Genomic DNA, 22,892 nt, shown 5'->3' with positions numbered 1-22,892 from the left:
TTCGACCATCCTCAGGCATGTTGGTTGTCGTTTGGAAAAGAAAAGAGAAAAGTTACTGGCTCCATAAATATTCTTGTATTTTCTCTTTGTAAGTCTCTGTTTTATGGCTATGGTTTCATGTGTGTGAAAAAATTGGTTGACAAAAAGGAGGTAACTCTAATAAAGAAAATAATAAAGAAAAATTACTAAGCAAACCAAGCATAGAGATTAATAGTTAATAATTAATCCTAGAGATTGATGATTAATAAGTAATCCTGGGAGCCTCTAATTGTAGAAAAAACAAAAATTGTATACCCTTAAAATTTTGGTGATGGAAGGGGGATAATCCCCTGTCGATCTTTATTAGAGTTGCCTCCCCTTTGTCAACCACTTTTTTTCACACATGCAAAACCATACCTATAAAAACAGAGACTAACTCAAAGAATACAAAAATACCCTATGGAGCAAGTAACTTTTCTCTTTTCTTTTTCAAACAACAACCAACATGCCTGAGGACAGTCGAAGGACAAACCAACCAAAACGTTGCACAAATAACATTCAAAATCCCTTGATAAGTGATTATCACTGTGTAAAAAAAAAAAAAAAACATAATGTACTTGCAATAACCCTTATCCCTGAGTGGCTTCCGGGCCTTGATAAGTGGTGATCACTGTGTAAAAAAAAAAAAAATAGTCGGATCAGTATAAGTAATGTGAACAGAAAGGTTTAAATCTGACTGGGTCTATTGAAGTCATTATTTACATACTTATGTTGTTTATATAAAACCACCACCCCAACAAGGGAGTGGCATAATAGGTCCAACAAAGACTATAAGATCTAAAACGGCATAAATTTACAATTCCCTGTGTTATTGTTTTTCCTTAGTCGAAGGGCATCGGAACACCGCAAACATAATCAAATAAAAATAAAAGAGTAAAAAAAAAGATAATTTGAAAAGAAAAACAATTTTTTTTTAACCAAGACAAAGAAAAGCAAAATTAAAAATAGTAAAGAAAATGAATTTCAATAGGGTGTTTATAATCTATAGTGTAAGGAAGATAACTCTGTTTTCTGGTTATTTCCTTTTTGATAGTGGAAAAGGTTTTTACGTAATGTTTGTTTTCATGATTTTTAGACATACATGCTCTGAGTCAAATATAATTCAGAAAAATCTATGTTTACCAGTTTGTTGAGGAAAGAGATTTCTTCTCTGTAATTTGTTTGGTTCATCGGTTATTTTAATGACTGAAGTTTTTTTATGTTTTTCTTTCGGTAGGACTTATTGATTGGTTGCCTCTCCTTTGTGTCCCAATGTTGTGTTATAACTGAGTTAATTTTGCGGTCGTTTGCTATTATAGTGATTGTTAAAGAAGGTTCTGGAACAAACAGTTTAGAATGGTTTTTTGTTCCATGTTTGAAAATCTCCAGAGACGCTAATTTGAACGTTTTATATTCAAATTCTTAAGTAATACTTTTTATATTATTTTATATAATCTTTTATTGTTATTTCTTTTTAATTAAGTAATTTATTATTTTTATTTTATTTCAGTATTATTATTTTGTTATAATTATTAATTATATTAATAATTATTTTTATTATATTTTATTTTTATTATATTTTATTTGGATAATTAACATTATCTTTTGTGTAATAAATCTTAATTTCTTCATATCAAAGCTGTGGTGCTTTTGATCAATGGATCGTTTATAATAGACTAACCTAGGTCCCCAGCGTTGCCCGGATGTTTGGAAGTGTGTGTTTGAGCAAAAAACAAAAGGTGGTAGTAGGCAGGCAGGCAGGTAGGCTCAAACCCATACGTACGGTGAAAGAGGAAAAGAATGTGGAAAAATAAATGTGACGTCTTTGCTGTTGCGTCCATCACCAAACCGGAAGTGACGTATGTTTAAATTAAGGCTAGACAATCGAAAAGAGGGGATAATTTTCAAAAATATCGGCGAAAAAAGCGACCCCTCCCTGTAGAAGAGTGTCCAGTTTTTTTTTTTTTTTTTTTTTACATAGGGTCACCACTTATCAAGGCCGATAGGCCACTCAAGGATAAGGATTAAAGTGTGTACAGTAGTCAAAAGGGTAATATAGTAATCGATAGTAATGGAAGTTCAGTAAATTTGTTAACTTAAGTGGAATGACTCATCAAGAACTTGTTCACGTTGGACTTGAAGACAACCATATTATAGACGGCTGGAAAGCAGGAAAACGGAAGACAATTCCACAGGCGTGCAGTTCTAAGAAAGAAGCTTTGATCATGGAATCTATGTTTAGGTTTAGGCACAGATAAAGAGTGGGGGGAATTATTGATAGTGTTTTCAGCTAGATGAGTGTTTCTTGTGAAAGTTTGGTGAAGGGGGACCATAGATTGAAGCTCAGTCGAACACTTTCCATGAAAATAACGATAAAGCAGAGACAAACTTGCAACATCTCTTCTGTGAGATAGAGGTTGCAGCGAAGAGAAAAGGACATCTCCCACCAGGCCACAAAGTCTATTTTGAACCCTATCAAGGCAGGACAAGTCTTTTCTAGCAGCTCCTGCCCATATGTGACAACAGTATTCCATCCTTGGACGTATCTGGCTCTTATATAGATAAAGAATTGCATCAGCAGTGAGATATCTACTGGATTGATAGAAGGATCCGACCATTTTTCCAGCGGCCTTGGCAACAGATTTGATGTACGTATTCCATTTAAGATCAGGAGTAAAGGTCAAGCTCAGAAGCCTGTCAAAACTTGAGGCCCCCCAAAAACGAGAGCTATTTATTTTAATTGATGCCAGATGGGGATCAGAACGTTGATGATGTAAAGATAAAAGCTTGGTTTTAGATGCATTAAAAGTAACCAGCCACTCCTTTCCCCATTGTACAACGTGATCAAGATCAGAGAAGAGAGAATCGGAGAGAACTTGGTCGTTTACTGTCTTAGATGTGCTACCATAGATGGTAGTGTTGTCAGCAAAAATGTCTACGAATGATGTAAGGATGTGATTTGGAAGATCATTAATGTAAATCAGGAAAAGAGTTGAACCCAGGATGGACCCCTGAGGGACTCCAGCATTAATACTGTGAGCTTCTGATTTTTGCCCATCAACTACTACTCTTATGAACCTATCAGAGAGAAATGATTTAATAATTGAGAAGACATTTCCAGCTATACCATAGCTGGAGATCTTGTGAATTAAACCTTTATGTCATACCCTATCAAAGGCCTTTGATATGTCAAGAGCAATTGCCCTAGAAAGGTTGCCTCTGTCGAGAGATTTGCTAATCCTATGAGATATAGTTGAGGGTGAAGGAATTAATGTTTTTTGGCAAATTTTTTGATATTTGTCACCTGAAGGGTTGCGCTTCAAAATGATACTGATCTCATGAAAATCCGTCGCCTTTGTTGAAAGTTTTAGGCAGACATACAAACATACATACATACATTTAAACAGACAGGTGAGATTTATATTTATAAAATACTAGCGGGGGTGCCCGGCATTGCCCGGGTGTAAAAGAAAAAAAAATATTTGGTAGGGAGGTAAGCTCGAACCTGAAGCCTTGCGGCGAAAAGCCTGACAACTTACCATGACGTAACATGGGTAGAAAAGTAAGGAAGGGTAAAATTAAATGTTTATAAAAGCAGATCGTTAAATGAACGTGAACGTGTGGTTTTCTAGGTCAAACATGCCATAGTAGTAGTAGTAATAGTAGTAGAGAAAAAGAAATTACAGTGCAAATTTTGTAACATAATAAAACATTCATTTCGTAAATCGGACGTATCTGGACAGTATATAAAAAGTTGTAAGATTTAGTGACCCCCTCCGAGCCCCCGCCCCCAAGCTTTGGCAGACATACAAAAAAAAATGACCACACACAAACATTTTCGCTTTTGTATTATAGATATTCTGTTTCAACAGAAAATAACCCAAAAATGATTGGTGCGTCATAAGACAAAACCAATCAGTGCATCATGGAGAACAGATTATTATGCGTATGGTCTTCCATAGGGAAAATAGTTGAGATACCTACGATAGAAAATTAATTTGATTTTTTTTTCGTAGTGAAGTGAACCATGTTTGTATGATGGACCATGTCTAACACGGACTCCTTCACAAGAAACGGTTTCCATGTCTGAGCTAACCTGAAGTTATCCCACTAAATTATTTTGCAATTGGGATTAACTTGTAATATCTAATCAAATGCTCCCGGATGCGTGAAATGTCAGGGCTTTTGCATCACTTTGTCTAATACCCTTGGAAAAAATATATCCCTCCTCCTTTATGCGTGAAATGGTAGGGTAGACTAGACTCTTAAGCCTTTGAAGAAGAAGTAGTTTAGGAGTACTTGACTAGCAGCAAAATTCTACCTCTTCACTACCCCTAGATGCCGGAAGATTTTCTATTTCAATAGTTTCTTTCCACAGATTAATTGTCTTTGGAATTCTTTCCCTGCTCCCTGCCTCTCCGACCATACCAACATGTAAAAATTTAAGTCTAATGTAAACAAACATCTTGCATCCCAACTCCTCATCTAGGTCACCCCCTATAAATCTGACCTCTATCATGGTAGCCATTTATACTTCAGTGGCAATATGCCTTGTTTAGGGCTCAACAAAAAATGAACCAAAAACAAGAAACTGAGAAACTTCTAAGCAACACCATTTCTTTTCCGTTTATTCCAGCATTTTTTTTTTCACACGTCTTGGATTCTTTTTAGTTACTAGATTTAAGAATTTTGAGCTCAGAAGAAAAGGATTTTGTGATAATATCAGGCTGAGAAGAAAGTTCTTGCAGAATTTTTAATCTTGATTTCAAATAATGTATTTTCAAATAAGTCTTTGTTATAATACCTTTACTTTTGTATATCATTTTAAAGAGCGTTTTTCACTCTACCGCATCATTTAAATTACAATCGTTTTAAAACAATTATGTCTTCTTTTCAGAACATTGAATACAAGATGGAAAAAAAGCAAATTTGCACAATTTTCTTATTTCAATTTAAGTTAGGCAGAAAAGCTACTGAAACAGCTTGCGATATCAACAAAGTATTTGGCTCAGGAACCACTATTGCATGCACAGCACAATGATGGTTTAAGAAATGTGGCAACAACAAAAGTTTTGAAGATGATGAGTAGTGATTGGTTATTGGATGTTGACATTGACCGATTAAGAGCTTTAGTCGAAGCCAATCCATGCATAACTGTCCGAAAACTTGCTTCTGAATTAGATGTAATGTGTACAAAGATTTCTAACCACTTGAGAGAGATTGGAAAGACCAAAAATCTTGATAAATGGGTGCTTCAGGAATTGAATGACAACCAAAAGAAATGCCGTTATGAAGTGTCATCTTCCCTTCTTTTATGCAACAAGAATGACCCGTTTCTCGACTGGATTGTGACTTGCAGTGAAAAGTGGGTTCTTTACGACAACCAGCAATGCTCAGTGGTTAGATGCTGATGAAACTCCACAACACTTCCTGAAGCCAGAGTTGCACCAAAAGAAAGTCATGCTGATTGTTTGGTGGTCTGCAACCGGTCTCATTGATTACATTTTTTGAATGCAGGCGAAACCATTACAGCAGGAAAGTACTATCAACAAATGGGTGAAATGCATCAGAAACTTTGACAACAACACCCAGCATTAGTCAACAAAAAGGCCCAATTCTCCTTCACGACAATACCTGACTGCAGAAGTTGAATTAATTGGGTTATGAAACTCTGCCTCATCTGCTATACTCTCCAGACCTTTTTTTTCAATCATCTTGACAACTTTCTGCATAAGAAATGCTTCAAAAACCTAAGTGATAGCAAAAACACCTTCAGCGACTTCATCGCCACCAGAGAGCAAGATTTTTACATTACTGGCATGAATACACTTGTTTTGCATTGGCAAAAGTATGTTGATTCTGATGTTGCTTATTTCGATCAATAAATTTTTGTTTGAGCCGAGATATGTTTATCTGAATTTAAGTTAAAAACTGCAGAACATTCTTGTCAACCTAATAAAAGGTGCTCAGTTAACAGGTCTTCAGAACTAATAGATCCAGCATGATTACCCAGCATTGCTTTGGTATTATACAAACAAATATTATCAGTGATGAATTTAAAAAAAAAAAACAACAAAAAACAAAAACTAAAACTAATATTTAACATTAGAAAGCTTAATAATAATAATAATAAAAAAAGATAAAAATGCCCATTTTTCCTGTAATGGGCTAATCCACAATGAATTCTTTACACATAAATTTCTTTAATATTTATTTAAACCAGTCATGCGTGTATACAGTGTGATTATATATGGAAATAAAACACGATCAGTAAAGGTTGAGGACATGTGTTGCATGGATAGAAATGATATGAAAATGATATGACAGATGTGAAATGTGAGTCTTAAAGACAGGTTTAGATATGATGAAGAAAATTCTGGACAATATAGGAAGATGCAGAACAAAATATGATCATGTTAAAAGAATAGATGAGAATTTGTAAATTCTTGTAAAAATTGAATGCATGAGGTAGTAGTGTCAGTTCTAAAAGGGAGACTTAGGATAAAACATGAAGAAGTGATAGGAATTGACTCGGGGAAGAGGGCTAAATGAAGACTTGGCCAGAGATAGGCAAGTTTGGAAGTCAATTTCTAAAAGTAGTTTAATGTATATGCCATTATGTAAAGCAGATGTTATAATGAATTCTGATGATTTATTGTATTTAAAATAACTTTAGGAATATATAAATTCAGAATATATATATATATATATATTTTGCTATAAATTTTTAAATATGCAAATAATGTCAAAATGTTATTATTACATTTTTTTTTTTAATTTGGAGAGATTTTTGCTGACTTTTTCAAAAAAGAAATTAAAAAAAAAACAATTTTTATTTTTGGTGTCAATTTAAACTGTTTTTCGAATATTCTCATTGTATAATTTGTATTTCAGATAATGGTTTCTCACTAATTATTTAAAACTTATTTTTCAAGCCCAGTGAGGTTAATTGTTCAAATTAATCAACTCCACCCTGTTCAGCTCAATTGTTAATGAGATCACAGGTCAAAGGTCTCAGCCCAAACATTAAGCTGAGACCTGTGCGATAATTGGGTAAGCACTTAAACATTGCTATTAAAAAGAAAAAAAAAAGAAGAAAAAGAAAAACTCTGCCAGATTGAAATGAAAGCCTCTTGTTTCTAAAATGGTTGACTTTAACTTCTTTTAAAGTCTTCAAATTACTAGTGATTAACCTTTTACTTGCTTGGCAATGTTCCTATATAAAATACTAGCGGTGGGTGGGGCGCCTGGCTTTGCCCGGTCGTAAAATACGCTTAAATATGATATTTTAATTTGTCCTGATTTTGTATATATTATTATAGAGCCGTAAGTTCAAAATTAAAAAAAAAAAAGTATTTGGGTGCCATCTGCTAGAATCGAAACTGAAAGCAAAACTGTAGCATTGAAAGCCAGTGACGTTACCACTGTACCAACGTGACACGTAAAACTATTTTAATCGTCTGAAGACTCATAAAAGAACGGTCCATAAAACATCCAATCATTTGAGGCCCCTTGTGCCGCTCTATGACTTCAGTTTCAGAAGAGATAGAGTTTAAAAATATGGAGACACACAGACAGACAGACATATAACCTTTTATATATTAGACTTATATATGAAAACAGAAAAGAAAATTAATTAGGCGCTAAAAAATAAAAATCAAGAGAGAGATTTGATCAATTTCATTTAGATTAGCAAAGTCCTCAGAAAAAAAAAGAGACGTTTATTGATCTGAACAAAACCAGTCAAATCTCTAGTTTGATATTTATTTATTCCTGTGTTTAATTGTTTTTCCTTTCTGTCCTTCATACATTCTGTCTTCACAACATTTTATTTTATAAGATATCTATATCTATCTATCTATCTATCTATCTATTTATATATATATATATATATATATATATATATATATAACTTATATAAAGTATATCTATCTATCTCTCTCTCTATATATATATATATATATATATATTATATTTAAGATGTGGATCATCATTATTATTAACAAACTTATCATTATTCTGTATCTTAATTAAATCTCTATTCAAATTTAACCCTTGTAGGTTACTGATTTTACTAATTCCAACAAATAAATAAATAAAATAAATAAATAAATAAATAAAACAATTATATTACTAAATTTACTCAATAAAATTATCTTATACTATAAGAAAAAAACAGCGTAAGGACGAATTATCCCCCCTTTGACCATATTACAAGACAAAAGAAGATTATCTCCCTTCATTTTGAATATGTATATTTCTATTTGAACCTAAATTAAGCAATGATGAAATAAGCTAACCGTTAAGAACTTCCCTTTTGGCGTTTCAATTTGAAATTAAACAGAGCATGTATAAGCTACAGACAACATCTAAATGAATTGCTCTGAGGATTATTACAGTTTTCTAAGGATAAACCATTTTAAGATAAAAATATATATATATACTTATATTTGTTGAAATTCTCTTGATAGCATCTTACTATAACATTATACATAATCTAAACCCAGCATTGTAATTTTATTTTAACGTTTACACTAAACACAGCTATGTAATTTTATTCTAACTTTTATTATTAACCAATATTACTTTACTTATCTACATCATTAATTAACTATTTTTCCTTATATTTTAATATTTTCCAGATTCATCTGCACTACATAAATGCTAGGTTTATTCATGGTGTCTTTTATTTAAAAAAAAACACCCAATGTTTTGCTGATGAGGAGACTTTGTTTTTAAAAAAAACTATATGCTAAAATTATTGTCCTTGACTCAATGTCTGTCACAATAGAAAACATCGTTTCCGAAATGATCGTACAATTTATTGGCTGTGCTCCTTCTTATGAAACGGATTTTGAATTTTGAATTATCAATCACCTTACCCAATATATATATATATATATATATATATATATATATATGTATATATATATATATAACTTTTACATTTCTACAAATTATGTTTCAGAATTTTTTAGATGTGGATTGAATTTGTATTATTCTCATTTTGGATGTTATTTTCACAATATTTTGGATGATGACCTTAATGTCAATAAAGGCATGAATAACAATCAGTTCTAAGTGTAGTATCTGTTCTGATGCTACACTCCACCTTTTCTGTCTTCGGCCAGTGAAGGTGAAATCCTTCACGTCTAAGACAGTTTTTATTGTTGTTCCTATCCAGAGTGCCATTTTTTGGGAAGCTGGATTTTCCCCAAATGAAAAGCCAACCTTGTGTCTAACTCTGCCCTCGTGCGGAAGCAAGTAAATAGGAACAATAGGTTCTGAGTGACAGTCTTGTAGAGGTTGAAGGTTCATTTGTATGTCATGATATACCACACCATAATAAACTCTTACTTTTATTTTGACAGATTTTAGAAACAACTTTTGAAGAATTCAATATATATTAATATGAATTTTTTCTCTTTGAAATGTAAACTACTTAACAAAATAGTTCATAATCTATTATATAAATCTTACCTATCTGTTAAAATGTGTGTATGTATGTATGTATGTATGTTTGTATGGCTGCCTAGTTGCTGGCTATCTTGCTCATGCTTGTTGCTGGATCTCAACATTTTGAACTGAGAGAAATATTTAGTTGTCGTACAAAGCTAAAACTCTGTAACATCATCTTTGTATAGATACTTCTTCAGGCATTTGTCTATAAAAAATTGTCCGTGGTGATGGAAAAATTGTCACGCGTGTAGCCCTGAAATGCTGGAAGCATGTAATAATTGATCTGCCATCATTCTATATATGCATAAGTGTGTGTATGTATGTATGTATGTATGTATGTTAATATATGTTCTAGTGTATGTATATCTATTTGTATTTGTATGTATATATGTATATATTTTTATTTATTTTTTTGTGTATATATGTTTATGTGTGTTTATATGTATATACATATATATGTGTGTATATATGTATATATGCATATATATGTATGTGTAGAAGTGCATATATATGTATGTGTAGGTATATGTAGGTAACTTTATGTGTATGTATGTATATGTGCATACATGTGTACGTATAGGTATGTGAATATGTATGTGTATGTATTTGTATATGTTTGTATATATGTGTATGTATATGTTTGTGTATATGTGTTATATGTATTGTGTATGTATGTATGTATGTATGTATGTATGTATGTATGTATGTATGTATGGATGTGTGTATGTTTATGGGTATGTATATGTATATATATGTATGTATGCCAAGGACTCTCTTCAATGTCATGTCTGCTTGAGTGTGTGAATTCGCTGGCAGGACTAAAAAAAAAAGTCATCTTTGGGCTCATGGACTTTCAGTGACTGAGGGAGTGGCAGTCTTCTGACAAGACGTTGCAATCATCATCATCATGGCTATCTAAAACTTTCGACAGAGGCAACAGATTTTCACAAGATCCTTTTGAAGCTTTACTATTTTTATAAGAAAAGAAAAGACCTTTTTTCATTTGTTTTTAAATATAAAACTGCTTGTTAATTTTATTTTTCTGTTAAGATAAAGGAAACACTAGGACAAATATTGATAAAAACTACAATATGCTTGTATGTATATATTAGTTGTACCTACACAGCATATATATATATATATATATATATATATATATATATATATATATATATATATATATATATTGAAAGAACTCAAGGAAGAAAACTTAGTACATGATAGAAGGACAGCACATGATAATTTCCCTCTAATATGGTTTGGTTGCAGGGAAAATGTCTCCACTCTACCAGTCACTTTTCTTAGATTAAATATTTTCATTAAAAAAAATGAAGTGAAATAATGTATATTCATGCCAAAAACACAATGGAAAAAGAATATGAAAAAAATAGGCTAGTCTAAATCAAATATCGATATGTCAGACAGATTGCTATTTGGGTTTGACTTTGGAAATCTGACCAGCTAATATTATAATCAGATTTAACAAAATTGTATAGAGAGTAATTTATTAAGTTTTGAAATAATTGAAAAAAAAAAAAAAAAAAAAAAAATGGAATGATTAATTGGTTATTTACAAATTCCATTTCAAATTAATGATTAAGCGATATTGTGGTTGCAGAAAATTAGTTTCCTTACATATGTTACATAGTAAAAAAAAGAAAAAGGTTTTGTTTCTAAATATAAAAACTTGCATCACTTTTTGCAACTGTATTAAAACCTTTTCTTCAATTGTTGTCACATGCATGTTGCATTATCTTTAAATTTTCTTTTTCAAATTCTTTTAGTTTGAATGGGCCTGGCAGAACCCAAATGCATCGCGTCGCCTAAAGCACTTACTGAAGAAGAAGCGCACCGAATCAGCCTATCAATACCGTTTTCGAATCCTGTGTGAAATGTTGCGCACTGGACCCTGGCGTCGTCTTCCTCTCACTATACGTTGGCTGAAACAGGAGTACCAGCTGGAGTTTCCACCAAACCTCCTGCCTCCGATGCATATGCCGATCGTGTATGGGCCTGTTCGACGTAAAAAGATCAAAGCATCCCAAAGTCAACAACCAGCTCCAGAACAATCGCCACAAAAACACAGGAAACCGTTGGATGCAGATGTTGACCTAAACACAAGCCAGGAATCCCTCCCTGGCATGGAGGGTGTTTTACTTTCAAGGTTGACAAAAAAAGGACGACGCTGTTCAATCTGTTTAGGAAAATTAAAGGTTTGTATTAGTTTGCCCTGATTTACTTTTAAAATTTTTTATTAGAATTCATGGTTTGTTAACTCCCCTAAGTAATAATAGTGATGCATTTCTGTTGAGTATTTTATGTATCTCTCCTCCAGGAGGTTAGACACAAGGTCAGCAAGTACGGTTTTGAAATACAAGTGCACCAAACTCTGGTCTGCCAAAAATGTCTGAGCAGCCCCATTGGCATTTCACGGTAGGGGGCATCTCAAGCGATTAACAATAAACTAAGAGATAAGGTAATTCCTGGGAGGATGGACCTTCTATGACTGAACAGAACAATACTGTCGCTTGCTGAGAAGGATATCAGTCTCATGATTGTCACATCAATAAGAGGTCAAGAATAAAATAAATTCATTTATTTTTAATAGAACTACACCAGCATTTAACATGTACATATATGTTAATTCGATAACAAAAATACGTTTTAATATTTATTTAATTGACAGGATGTGGCACATTAAATTATTATGGAAAGTCTATAGAGAAATTAAAACTTCCTAGTGTCCTGTAGGTAAAGCCAAGAATTCACTGACACTGACTGCAACCCCATACAGATAGGTAAGACCCCCCCCCCTCCGAAAACAGGCCAGTAGGTGGTGACCTGCGATTTATTATGACAGAGTCTTGGTGGCTGAGTGATCTATAGCCTGGTTATATAAATCGTCACATGATTTGCAGCAGTTTACTTCGGTCATTACTTTAGCTAGAGGTGAAGTTGGAGAGGCCTGATCTGATCAATTGACCAGTCAGATGTTTCTCTGCACTTATTGTATCAGTTGTCCCGATTGTTTACAATATTTAAATTGATTAACTTCATAGTTATTAATAAGCACTCTAGTTTATAAATAAGTGTTCAAAGACAGTGGCAAGGGCCAATCAATCCTGGAAGATAAATGACTGCAACATGAATGTGTGCACTGGACTTTTTGCTATACATGGTAGAACACAAAACACAGGTTCTAGTAATCACAATTTTGTTGAGTATACCATTCATGTAACCCTAACTTGCTTGATGATTCCTATAGACTTCTTTTAATCAAAGTGAATAGGGAACAGGCATGATGAATATTAAAAATAAAATATGTGGCTCTTAATAGAATCACTAAAAAAAAAATGCATCCAGATACCAAAATAACCAAAGCAGACTTCCAAAATTGTCTTGAAAACCTTAGAAGAACCTAAACTAACAATATTATTTCCTTTTGTCAAAAAAAAAAAAGGATTATTTTGACAAACGTAATGCCAAAAATGCTAAAAACTGATGAATGGAAACATTCCTGGTGCATGTAAAAAAAGATATGGAGTTTCTGATAAAAATGAAAATGTCTCATGTTAAAAAACTAACCACATATCCGTATCAATATTTAAACACTCCCAAAGGAATGGTAAGAAGTCAAGAACCCTTCTTGTATTCTTTAGAAAAGATAAAAGAAGAACTAAAATCACAGGGAGCAACTGAGACAATGAAAGTAAACCAAAGTGTTGGAAACTAAACAAAGCTGATGTGCAAATGCTTAAAGAAATATGTCAGGAGAAACTGACGTATGTGGAAATGGACTCTCACCCAATAGAGTATTTCACAGAAAGGCTAACCAAAATAGCAAAGTATTGCATTCCTAAAAACTGTACACCAAACAAGCATAGCAGACTCCGGTGAAGGGCAGTTCTAAAAAAGTTCCAAAAAGAACCAACTAACTCAATAGAATACAAAAAAAAAAAGAACAAGAATTTCTAACAATCAAAATAAGTACATCAAAATAGACCACTTGATTTGCTTCTTTTTTTTTTTTTTTCAAGCAAAAACCAAATGAATTCAATTTCATTCCACATTAAATGACCTGAAAAAGGCTGAGATGCTGTAAAACAAACAAAAAATTTTAAATTCTTATCTAACACACACTTTCACCATAATTAGTATTTTGTATGAGATGAGACGTGTGTGATATATAATTTTATTATAATGAATCATTAGTTAAGCCTTTTGTAAGTAAATTATTTTTGAGAAAATTATTCATTTTGTATTAAATTAAAAAGGAAGTCTCTTAGAACTAAGTAAAAAGTAATGTTAATTTTTATGAAATTAAAAAGCATTAGACAAAATGGGGGAAAAAAAATGACTGGAGAAAGAAAGTTGTGGTTTCAATCACAATGTAGGAAAAGTACATTTTAATTGGATCAAGTAAAGATTAGATACCCCGTAGCAGAAGACAAAGATAGGCAAACATTTCAAGTGGCACTGGTTGTTCGACCTTGACATTGCCGTTGGTTGTTTGTAAACACGTCAAATAGCAGACATGTTTGAATGTTCGCGAGCAAGATTTTAAAAATATATATTTACAAAACTTTTAAAGATTTAAAAGAAAAAATATATATTTACAAAACATTTCCTTTAATATTAAATATTTACAAAGCTTTTAAGGATTAAAAAAAACAACAACTTTTTTCTATTTACGCAAAACTTTTTAATTTAAGTAATAAAATGAACGTATTTAAACAAAATATGTTTAAATAAATGGGTGTCTTTCTGAGTGCGTTCTTTTTATATATTTACAGAACTTTTTAATAAAACTAATAATAATAATAATATAAATGGTAAATTTTTACAACGTGTCCCAGCATATTATAAACACTCCCTCCCTATGTTAAGAATGGCTTTCGAAATAAACAACCTCAAAAGCCGTTTTTAACATGAGGAGGTTGGGAGGTGTTTATTCCGAAAGCCGTTCTTAACATGGGGTGGTTTTGGGGGTGTTTATACTATGCTGGTGCAGGTCGTAAAATAATACCAAATAAATAAATAAACCGACGTTATAACTGAGAATTTCGAATGATGTCAATTAAAAAATACATAATTAAAAAAAAATTTAAATAAAATTATTATAACCAAATTTTTTAATGGCAGAAACAAATATAAAATAACTGACTTGTTCAGATTTTTGTGACCAAAATTAATTTTTATGTACAGTGTGTGTGTGTGTGTGTGTGTGTGTGTGTGTGTGTGTGTGTGTGTGTGTGTGTGTGTGTTTATCTTTATTTGTGAGTTTTTAATACAATTCAATATTTAAAATGTGATGCATATAGGTGATCAGTGGAGGAGAAATCCTTCTAGACCGAGGCAATTTTTATGCATAATAAAATCACAAGTATAAACATTCGAGATTTTAAAAAATATATTTTATTCACATATATTTTATAACTTTTATTTTTATAAAGATGAAGTGTTGTATCACAAGATACAAATCTTTTTATAATTTTCATTTTTATTTTAAAAAAAACAAACAAAAAAAACTTGCTATTTGCTTACTTCTCCATAAAGACAAATTAAGTACAAGTAAGTTTAGCATCCGAAATTTTCAGTTTCTAATGTTTTGTAATTAACATAGTTAATTCTTTTTATTTTTTATTTTTATTATAATTATTATTATTATTAGTTTTATTAAAGTTCTGTAAATATATTAAAAAAACGCACTCAGAAAGACACCCATTTATTTTAATATTTTGTTACATTTACGTTCTTTTTGTTACTTACACAAAAATTTTGTGTAAATAGAAATATTTATTTTTTAATTATTATTAATAGTTTTATTAAAAAGTTCTGTAAATATATAAAGAATGCACTCAGAAAGACACCCATTTATTTAAATATATTTTGTTTAAATACGTTTGTTTTAGTTCTTAAATTAAAAAGTTTTGCATAAATAGAAAAAAGTTTTTTGTTTTTTTTAATCCTTAAGCTTTGTAAATATTTAATATTAAAGAAAATATTTTGTAAATAAATATTTTATCTTTTAAATATTAAAAAGTTTTGTAAATATATTTTTTTAAAATCTTGCTCGCGAACATTCAAACAAGTCTGCTATTTGACGTGTTTACAAACAACCAACGGCAATGTCATGGTCGAACAACCGGTGTCACTTGAAATGTTCGCCTATCTTTGTCTTCTGCTACGGGGTATCTAATCTTTACTTGATCCTTTTAATTTATTTTCTCTTTCACCACAATTTCTTTTTTTCTTTTAAATTTGAAAAAAAAAAGTATTTGTTTATATTATTCTTAATTCTATTTCAATTAGCAAATTAAAGGAAAAAACAACAAAGAGCCCAGGTGTAATGCAATTAAATTTGGTCTGAAAAAAAAAAAATCAGTGAGTTATGTTATTTTGTTTGCATTGATCAATGACAAATAACTTCACACATGGTAGATGGTCTTAATGTTTAATAGTCATCACCTTTCAATGATCAGAATTATTTACAAAATGTTTACTGTCTCTTCGTTGGCCACTTCCAATTAGGAGTAAAGAAATGAGGTAGATAATTATCAAAAGCAAATATGTTTCATTTTTTATGCCTGACATTTATTTCAGGGGAGATAATTTGTTTTTGAATTACCTCCCTTGCTTCCTAAATATGCTATATTGCAATTGCTCAATTAGTTTCAAGGGAAGAGGAATTGATGTCACAGATTGGTGTGCTCAAATTATCAAAATATTGATGTTTTTATCAACCACAATTTTACATAATGTTTGTGCTGATGCTGTCATCAAACTACTAAAAGTCTCTAAGTTAAAAAAAAAAATCTTTGTGGAGATACTATAAAATTTATTATTTTATATTTGTTGTAAGATGGAACAAAGAAATGAATATTTGTTGATAACTAGGAAAAAGAATATTGCATTACTACTATATATGTGTAGCATTTAAAATTATAATGTTTAAATAATGAAAATAAAACATTAGAAACAACTTTACTTATATCAACTTGGCATGAACACAATGAAAAATATTTTTCTTTCAGAATGAGTTCTTGTTATGGATGCAGACGAATGCATATATATAAAAAAAAGTTCAAATTAAAAATAAGGAGTATTATAATAGCATATGGGAGTTTTTACATTGTAGAAAAGAATCCAGAAAAAAAAAAAAATTAAAATTACAGTTCACTCCACAAAAGCTGAAAACACATTTCCTACAATAAAAAGAAAATTTGTAACTTTGTAAAATATAAATGTTAAATTTCAATTAGTCACAGGGTATCACTTGGTAATGAATTACTTAAAAAGTAGAAAAAGGCTGATGGAATAATATGAATTTGGAAATCGGCTTCTTAAAGCTATCCAATGAATACCAGTATATAAAATAGATGTTAAACCGAACTTGATGATGATTAAATTAAAACGTTTTGTTAAATGCTAGTATCATTTGCAGCTTGGAAAATGATTGAAAAAGAACTCGACTAATTAGTAAAAACAAAAAAAAAAATGGAGTTTAAAATAGATTATAGTACTTGGACAATGAGCAAGTTCCACAATTTGTATAAAACAAACAAAATAATAAAATTTTATTTTTTTCAGATGACTCAAGCTGGATTAATTAATTAAATATTAAAACACAGGAATAAATGCTTAACCTTAAAGTAAATATAGAGAATGTCTTGTTGGCTACAATTAAATATTTTTAAAGCTCAATAAAATAATTAAAAAGTGCAATACAATATTGAAATTATTTAGTCATTAGTTAGTTCTTTTGACTTCTTTCCATTGGTCAATAATCGTTTTAATATCATGTTCATAAAATTTTGTAGGTTTTGGAATGAAAAAAAGAAAAGTTTAAGACTGCATATCTTGAAGGAAGTCTTAATTCACTCAAATAATTTTCAAACCCTTTAAAGCGATGCTAATCTATTAGTGCAAGGTCAAAGGAGTATTGTGAATTTACCATAATTTCCTAGGCATATTATTCTAAGAGATTTTTTACCTTTTGTACAGTGTGAGGTCAAGTGAATCCAATTTCAGTTTTGTTAGCACAATCATTTGACTTAAGATAGAGAAGTTGGTAGTGGATGAATGTCAATGTAGGTGTAAAGGAGTCATTGGAGTTTATTCAAATTCACAGCTTGTAATTTTTTGTTCATTTATTTTTCTTTTTTGCTAAGTGTGTTTCTATTTGAAACAAGTCCATTGATGAGTTGCTTTATTCACGTCTTGTGTGCATATTTAATTATTGCTGATTTCTGTGTGTTAAATTCATGGTTTAGACTTGCCGAATGACCACCTTATCTCTCTTCCATCATTTATCCTTTCTGTTCCTCTTCTTTCTTGTCCTCCCCCACCACAGTCACTACTTAAAGCTTCAACAAATCATGTTTCAACATCGCTACCACATTTACAATCATACGTTCACTATCAACTAACACATCCCTTTTCATTTTAGTCAACTCCCTTAAAGACTCACATCTAACCAACTACTACGTAAACAAATTCCTGATGAACCGACGCCTCCCCCCCCTTAAGTAGTCACTTCATTAAATCTCCACACTAACGTACTGTACTTGCAATAACCCTTATTCCTGAGTGGCTTCCAGGCCTTCATAAGTGGTGACCACCGTGTAAAAAAAAAAAAAAAATACTCTCAATTTTTTTGTATATTTAAATTGATTTCAGCAAAAAATCTTTTCTTTTTTTTTTTTTTCTCATCTTCATCCTAAACAAGGCATATTGCCACTTGGACATAAGGGGCGACTAATTGGACGATGCTTAAGAAAAATTAAGATCTTGGTTTATGTTGCATTTGAACTTCTGCATATCAGTACAGTTTGGGAAGCAGGTAGCAGGAAGAGGATTCTAAAGTCTAGTCATTCTAGGAAAGAAGCTATTAGAGTAGAAAGCTTTCTGTCATTTAGGGACCTCAAAAGTGAAGGGGTGTGATTTTGTTGCTAAGTGGGTTTGTTGAGGATATGTACATCGAGGGGATGCAAGTGCAATGAGTTTATCAGAGCACATTCCATTAAAATAATTGTAAAACAAGCATAGAGATGCAACATTGTGGTGATGGGACAGGGGTTGGAGCCTAGTTGACAACGTGGGACCTATTAGATTGGAGACCCTTTTTTGGACCCTATCCAAGAGGGAGAGACTAGTGGCAGATGCACCAGCACAGATGTGGCAACAATACTCCATGCATGGGCGAATAGTGGCCTTGTAAAGATACAAGATACTCTCATGCGTGAGCAGTTTTCTAGCATGATAGAGGGAACTCACCTTCCTTACAGTAGCCTTTGCAATGTCCTCAATGTATTTATTCCAGTTCATATTTCCTGTGAAGGTTAAGTTAAGGAGTTTGAAGGAAGAATTCTATAATAGGGAGTTATTTGTCATGGATATTGGTGGTTGGAAAGGCTTCTTGTAATTGTTAAAGAAGAGCAGCTTAGTCTTGCTAGCATTAAATGTTACCTTCGATTTACGACCCCATTCCACTATGGTCATTTTCTAAGAATTCAGCCATTTTCTTGGATTTGTGTACATCCGTTCTTCCCTCATGCATGTTATAAAGCATTGTATCATCAGCAAATATACCAATCTTAGACTCAATATTATTGGGGAGGTCATTGATGAATATCAGGAATAATAGTAGTAATGATAATAATAATCATTCCACAATAAAGCTTCATAATTGAGACAAAATATTGAATCAATAGAATCACGTTTTTTTATTATTTTTTTTTTCATTTTTTAACTAGTATATTCATGTGTTTATTACCTTATTCCATTAAACATCAGAACATTTTGTCAAAATTGTATCTTTTTCTTTAAACAAACTTATATACATACACACAGAATAATAACTAATTATGCTATTATTTTTATGCAGGATCCAAATTCAGTGTTAAAGTGTATCCATGTGCAGTGTCGAGCAGAAAGTCACATTATATGTTTGGCTAGCCATTTCCTTGGCCAAAATAAAACAGATGAAGTTGAACTACCCTTGATCCCAGTGGATGGATGCTGTCCTAGTTGTAGTAAAGAAGTTCTTTGGGGTGATTTGATCCGACTCAAAAATGGATGCTACCAAAACTTGATTGTAAGTACAACAAAAACGGATCCATTTTTAAGATGCGCCTATTCAACTAAAATATGTTTCAAATTTAAGAATGACAGACAAACCAAAGGAAATCTATATATATATAAAGGGCAAAATGTGTGTGTGTTTGTATATCTTGCAAAAACTTTTGACAGAGGTGACGGATTTTCATGAGATTGGTATCGTTTTTAAGCTCTGTCCTTCGGACGACAAATAATAAAAAATTGGCCAAGAACATTAATTCCTTCATCCTAAACTCGACCGTTTTGTACAAGGAGGGGTCATTTTTTTAGTCCACATTTTCACAAAGTCATCGTCTATGTTGGATTGACTATGCTTAATTTCAACACCCGGGATTTTCAGTCGTGTGAAGGAGATATCGGCTAAGGCGTCACTTTTTTTTTTAACCTTTTTTTCTCCTTCATGTTACGGGTTCGAGCCTGCCTGCCTACTACCATTTTTTTCTTTTTTCTTTTTCTCATCATCCAAACAGCTCACTGTTGCCCCCCCTCCCTCCCACGGCTACTGCCACATTTTTTTTTTAACACAAGAGGGGTTCCTTACTTCACCCAAGCATCGCTGGGGAAACCTGCTACTAACACTGTTTTTTTTAAACACCTTTGGACCCAATCCAGGTTCCTTACTACACCACTTCGATACACCCAAGCAACGCCGGGTACTCCTGCTAGTTCTATATAAAAGTGTGATTCAATTTTTTAGATTAAAAAAGTATGCAACCTATGGTTGCATACTTATTTTGGTCATTTCTGTTGCTTTGTTTGAATCTCCATGTGTCTTTCTCATCATCTTAGTTTTACTTCTTTGTAGCTGAAATCTAGTTTTCGGTAAAAATGAACAACTACAGATAATCCAAAAAATATATAATCTCCGGCTGTATTGTGGGTTGCTTTGTCAATTCCTAGAATTTTACTGCACTATTCATTTTCTTTTCTTCGTTAGTCATGAAGAGAACCTTTTCATGACAAAACTAGTGATGTCTCTCATCAACTGACTTGACATAACTGATATCTATTTTGAATTCTTCTCTCTCTACGGTCACATGATCTTGTTCAACCAATCAGAACTTTCTGTATGTCTCTCTCAGCTTAACATTGGGATTTTACTTTTGATCATTCTTCAAGCATTTCCATAACTAAAGACTATATCAAGTGAAAGGTTAAAATTATCTCCAAAATCTTGTTCTTTAAATTTGTTTTTGCTTTTGAATTGCAATTGTTATGAAGTTAAGAAGCCAATATAATGCAGATATTTTTTTTTAATAAGCATTTACTTATTTAAAAATTTAACATTGATTTAATTTGGATGATATATGTCTACATCAGTTTGTGTTTTTCTTTTTCTTCCTCATTGCATACTGTCACTAAAAAGCTAAGTCTGTGTGGTTTTAAGCTGATTTTTTTTTTACTGTTCCAACAGGGGTCGCACAAACTTGACAAGTCCTTGAATTTTGACTTTTGCCTTGAAAAGACTTTATTTCTATTATTACCTTGAAAAATCCTTGAAAATATGGAGGATGTCTTTGCAATTACATTCTTTATGTCCATTAAAAATTTGTGTCGAAATATTAAAAATAAAATCCAAATAAATACTATGAAATTATTTTTTAAGTATTAATAAAAATATTATTAAAATATTTTTTTAAATGTTGAAAATAAAATCGAAATACATTGTTCGGAAATTGCATAGTAGTATTGTGTATACAAGAGTTACGCCCCTTTATCACAAAACTGCCTTGGGTAGAGTGGGAAGCAGTAGCGGCCGCCATAAATAAAATTACCCCTCTAAAACTTATTTCATTGTGATAATTAAAAATTAGGCCAGCCAGGCCAAAAAAATATAGACAAGACAGCAGCCATCTTGGTTGGAGATTAAAAGTCGTAAAGAAAGTTAATATTTGAGATGAAATAAAAACATTCAAAACTACTTAAAAACACCAGAAATGATGCAGGTAGATTACAAAGTAATTTTTATTGGCTGTGGTAATATTTATTTGTTGTATATTTGATTTTTTTACCACTTTTTCGAATTGCTGTGGATTTTAAAACAAACTCTAAATTTTGTTTTGAATTTTGTCTGGAGAAGGCCTTGAAAAACGTTGAAAAGCCTTGAAAATGGACATTAAAAATATGGATGAACTCTGTCCAATCAAGAGGACCGTGGGCGCCTCCTGTAAAAGTAATTAATGATTTTTTTTTGCTCAATATAAACTTTGTGTAAATTTGAATTGGAATTTGTCAGTTAATTAGACAATAAAATTCATTTTTTTTAAAATAAACATTTATTTATTTAAAAATTTACTTTATTAGGCATAGAAACTGATTTTTCTTTTTTTTGGTATAATGTCACCAGAAAATCAAAGTCCATGTGGTCTTTAATAATGATTTTTAAAAATAGTGAAAACTAGACGTGAAATAATTTTCTGTAAACAAAACAAAGCTTATATCTTGCCCATCATTTTTGAGCCATACTCTCTCCACTAGGTCATACGCTTATGCTCTCTCATTTTTAGCTGTACTAACTCAATCAAAGAATGAAACAGTTTTGTTTATAAACGTATATACAATCATTTCTTTAATTCAATTCAATTCAGTTTCACAATTTTTCATAAAAAAACACATGGACCCTGGTCATCTGTACAAAGGGTGTTCCAAAAGTGACGTCTCCTATTTTTTATTCTATCCGAATGGAACAGAGAGGATTGTAAATTGCATTGTTATGATGACTGAAATTATGCATTCATGACCTGAAATTTTCATCTCTCTATTGATGGTGTGAAACTTTAAGAAAGCAGCCCCCTATAGTGGACATTCATCAGAAACAGAGATGCATTATTGAATTCATCGTAAAAATGCATTGAAGATAGTAATGACTATATAGAAAAATAAATTCTGGGGCATAAAAGGTTGTCCGATTTAATAGTATCACTCCCATTTTCATAGCTCTTTTTATTTTTAAATTTTTGAGTTCAATTAGGAGACTTTACTTTGGTTACTATCCTCGTAAATGATTTTTGACAATGTTTGCTTTTGCAGGGAGGTGTCAAGTGTCCTTCCATATACAGCACATGATATTCTCAAATCATCACTCATTTGATACTGATCAGGTTTAGGATTGCTTAATTTCAGTGATTTAATAAGAACTGCCGTGTCAACGTGATTCTGTTATATATATATATATATATATATATATATATATCGATATATATGTATGTGTATGTATATATATATATATATATATATCGATATATATGTATGTGTATGTATATATATATATATATATATATATATATCTCGATATA

At 31.6% G+C, this 22,892-nt stretch overlaps 1 protein-coding gene across 2 annotated transcripts in view; it reads left to right on the top strand.

The window, feature by feature from the left end:
* Positions 1 to 22,892, top strand: part of LOC145276853 (structure-specific endonuclease subunit slx1-like) — a 251,566-nt gene that overhangs the window by 215,501 nt on the left and 13,173 nt on the right. For both annotated transcript variants that reach the window (XM_080128253.1, XM_080128244.1), the window contains exons 4-5: positions 11,262 to 11,690; positions 19,364 to 19,573. In XM_080128253.1, coding sequence (XP_079984379.1) covers positions 11,262 to 11,690; positions 19,364 to 19,573 — 639 coding nt within the window. The remainder of the gene's footprint in view (positions 1 to 11,261; positions 11,691 to 19,363; positions 19,574 to 22,892) is intronic.

This window comes from Euprymna scolopes, chromosome 1 (genome assembly GCF_053919585.1).
Source record: "Euprymna scolopes isolate OS-2025 chromosome 1, ASM5391958v1, whole genome shotgun sequence".
NCBI lineage: Eukaryota > Metazoa > Mollusca > Cephalopoda > Sepiida > Sepiolidae > Euprymna > Euprymna scolopes.
This window is presented reverse-complemented; position numbering and strand designations above follow the sequence as displayed.